This window comes from Rhea americana, unplaced genomic scaffold, assembly GCF_003343005.1.
Source record: "Rhea americana isolate MKP2758 unplaced genomic scaffold, rheAme1 scaffold_747, whole genome shotgun sequence".
Taxonomy (NCBI): domain Eukaryota; kingdom Metazoa; phylum Chordata; class Aves; order Rheiformes; family Rheidae; genus Rhea; species Rhea americana.
The window spans coordinates 1-2190 of record NW_028186920.1 but is presented as its reverse complement, the minus strand read 5'-3'; the positions used below and the strand labels follow the sequence as shown (position 1 = coordinate 2190).

Here is a 2190-nt window from a genome sequence, read left to right as displayed (position 1 = left end):
TGTGGGGCCAGAGGGTTGTTACGGGACTCTGGCGTGCGTGGGGCACCTGTGAGGGGTTGGGGGGGCTGGAGGGGCTGCAGCCACTACAGCCCCCCGCGTGGGCTGCGGGGCTCTGAGGAGCTACGGGCCCCTGGCGGCTCCTTTTGGGGGGGGCCACGGGGAGCCTGGGGGCGGCGCCGTGGGGCTGGCGCGCAGCCCCCYGAGCCGGCCCCGGTGGCAGGCGCGTGGCCGTGCCGCAGCCATGGAGCCGAGCGGCGGGCGGAAGGAGAAGCCCAAGGCCAAGGAGCCGGCGGCCCGGCTGGAGAAGGCTAAGCAGAAGTCGGCGCAGCAGGAGCTGAAGCAGAGGCAGAGGGCCGAGGTGAGCCGTCCCGCGGCGCCCCAGCGGCGAGGCGCGGCGCGGGCGGGCGGGAGCCTTTCCCCCCTCCTCCATCTCTTTTTCTCCGCGCAGATCTACGCTCTCAACAGAGTGATGACAGAGCTGGAGCAGCAGCAGTTTGACTCCTTCTGCAAGCAGATGCAGGCGTCCGGGGAGTGAGGAGCCTGCTCCGTGCGCCGGGAGGCAGCGCCGGGGCTGCGTCCCCGATGCTGCGGTGCTGGCGCCCGACGGCGACGCGGGACGTGGCCGAGCGGCGTGCTCCCCGCGAGGGCGCGTCCCGCCTCGGCGCTGCCTCCCTCCCTCAGCCCCTGCCTTCGATGCTCCCTCATCTGGCGTCTGCCTCCTTTTCTAACACGTTCTCTATTTATTACTTTGGTTTGGAAAATAACTTTTTTTTTTTTTTAATAAAAGCTGTGGTTATTCCACGCTTCTCGTGGGCCTCTGGTCACGCTGACCGGCGCTGCCACGCGGTAGCTCCAAGTGCCAGGGTTGTACCGCCACCTTCGCAGTGTCGCGGGAGGGCAGCTGGAGCGGTGCTGCCCCGATGGAGAGTGCGGCAGGAGAGCAGCGTCGCTCCCCGCCGGCTCGCCGGCGGCTTCGGGACGACGCGGCAGAGCAGAGAGCGAAGGAACGTGCTGGGAAGGCAGAGAACCGGTGCGAGCGGAGCGGCGAGGTGGCGGGAGCGTCGGTGCTCGCTTCYGGCACCCGCGAGTAGCCGCCCGAGCGGGGCGGAGGGTGAAGTTTAGCCACGAGACGGGGCCGAACGTCGCCGCGCGGCTCGGCTCGCGGGGTTTGGGGGCTCCGCGTGGGCCGAGGAGCGTTGGGACGGGGAGCTCATGCCGTGTGCCGTGGAGAAACCCGGGAGCAGATGAGCRGGGCCGCGCTCTATTAACAGTCTAAGAGCTGAGCCGATTTTTTTTTTTTTTTAGTGCTGTTTTGCCTGAGAAATGCAGCCTTGGCAGAGGGATTCTCCGCGGGGAGGGGGGAAAGCAGGTCTCCCCCTCGCCGCGCGCGGATCCGGGCCGCGGGGAGCTCCTCYGCGGCGGCGCGCGCCAGAGCAGCTGCGGCGGCCGCCGGCTCCGGCTCGCCTCGTGCCGAGCGCGGGGGAGAGCCGAACGAGAGCGGGCTCCCCCGGGGCTCGGCGCCGGCGAGCTTTTCCGCCAAGTCCAACGCTCCGGGCCTTTCCCCCCGCGCCGGCGCCGCGCCGGCACCGGGAGGCGGCCGCTCTCCGGAGGGCTGGCGCTGCGTCCGGCTCGCAGCTGCTAGCCGCGGCGCCTCTCCGGGGGCTTTCGCCGGAGGTTTGCTCCGGCTTCCTCTGCCGCTCGGCGCGGTGCGAGGTTTGACCTTCGCTTCCTTCCTCCGCCCACGCGCGCGCTCCGGCCGCTGCTCTCCGGGCGCGCACAGACTCGCACATGGCAGCGCTGCAGGTTTTCCTCCATATTTATTTATTTCCAGAAAGTTCGAACCGATGTTTTTTTCGAGCCCCGTTTTCTGTTCCTTTGACCTCCGCTCCCTCCCACCCCGTCAAGCGAATGCAGGAAGGAAAAAAAAGAAAAAAAAAAAAGGACGTGTTCAAGATGCATTTCCCTGCGGCGAGGGGTAGAAAATAAATACCAAAATGCTCCCGGTGCCTCGGGGTCAGCTTTTAAAAGACGTGGGACTCCGGGGCTGCCTTTTTTCCCACCCTCTAGAGACCCGATCGGCGGGTTTCCCCCCAAACCTGCGCGCGGGGCCGGGCCCGTGCCCGCCGCCTTCTCCCGGGGGCTCTCCCGGGTTTCAGCCGGGATTTCGGTAACGCGAATCGGAGCGTCGCC

At 67.7% G+C, this 2190-nt stretch overlaps 1 protein-coding gene across 1 annotated transcript; it reads left to right on the top strand.

The window, feature by feature from the left end:
• The first annotated feature begins 66 nt into the window (after positions 1-66).
• SVBP (small vasohibin binding protein) lies at positions 67-801 on the top strand. The gene is made up of 2 exons (XM_085322145.1): positions 67-358; positions 449-801. The coding sequence occupies exons 1-2, from the start codon at positions 242-244 to the stop codon at positions 533-535; spliced, it is 204 nt and encodes a 67-aa protein (XP_085178271.1). The 5' UTR covers positions 67-241; the 3' UTR covers positions 536-801.
• The last annotated feature ends 1389 nt before the right edge of the window (positions 802-2190 follow it).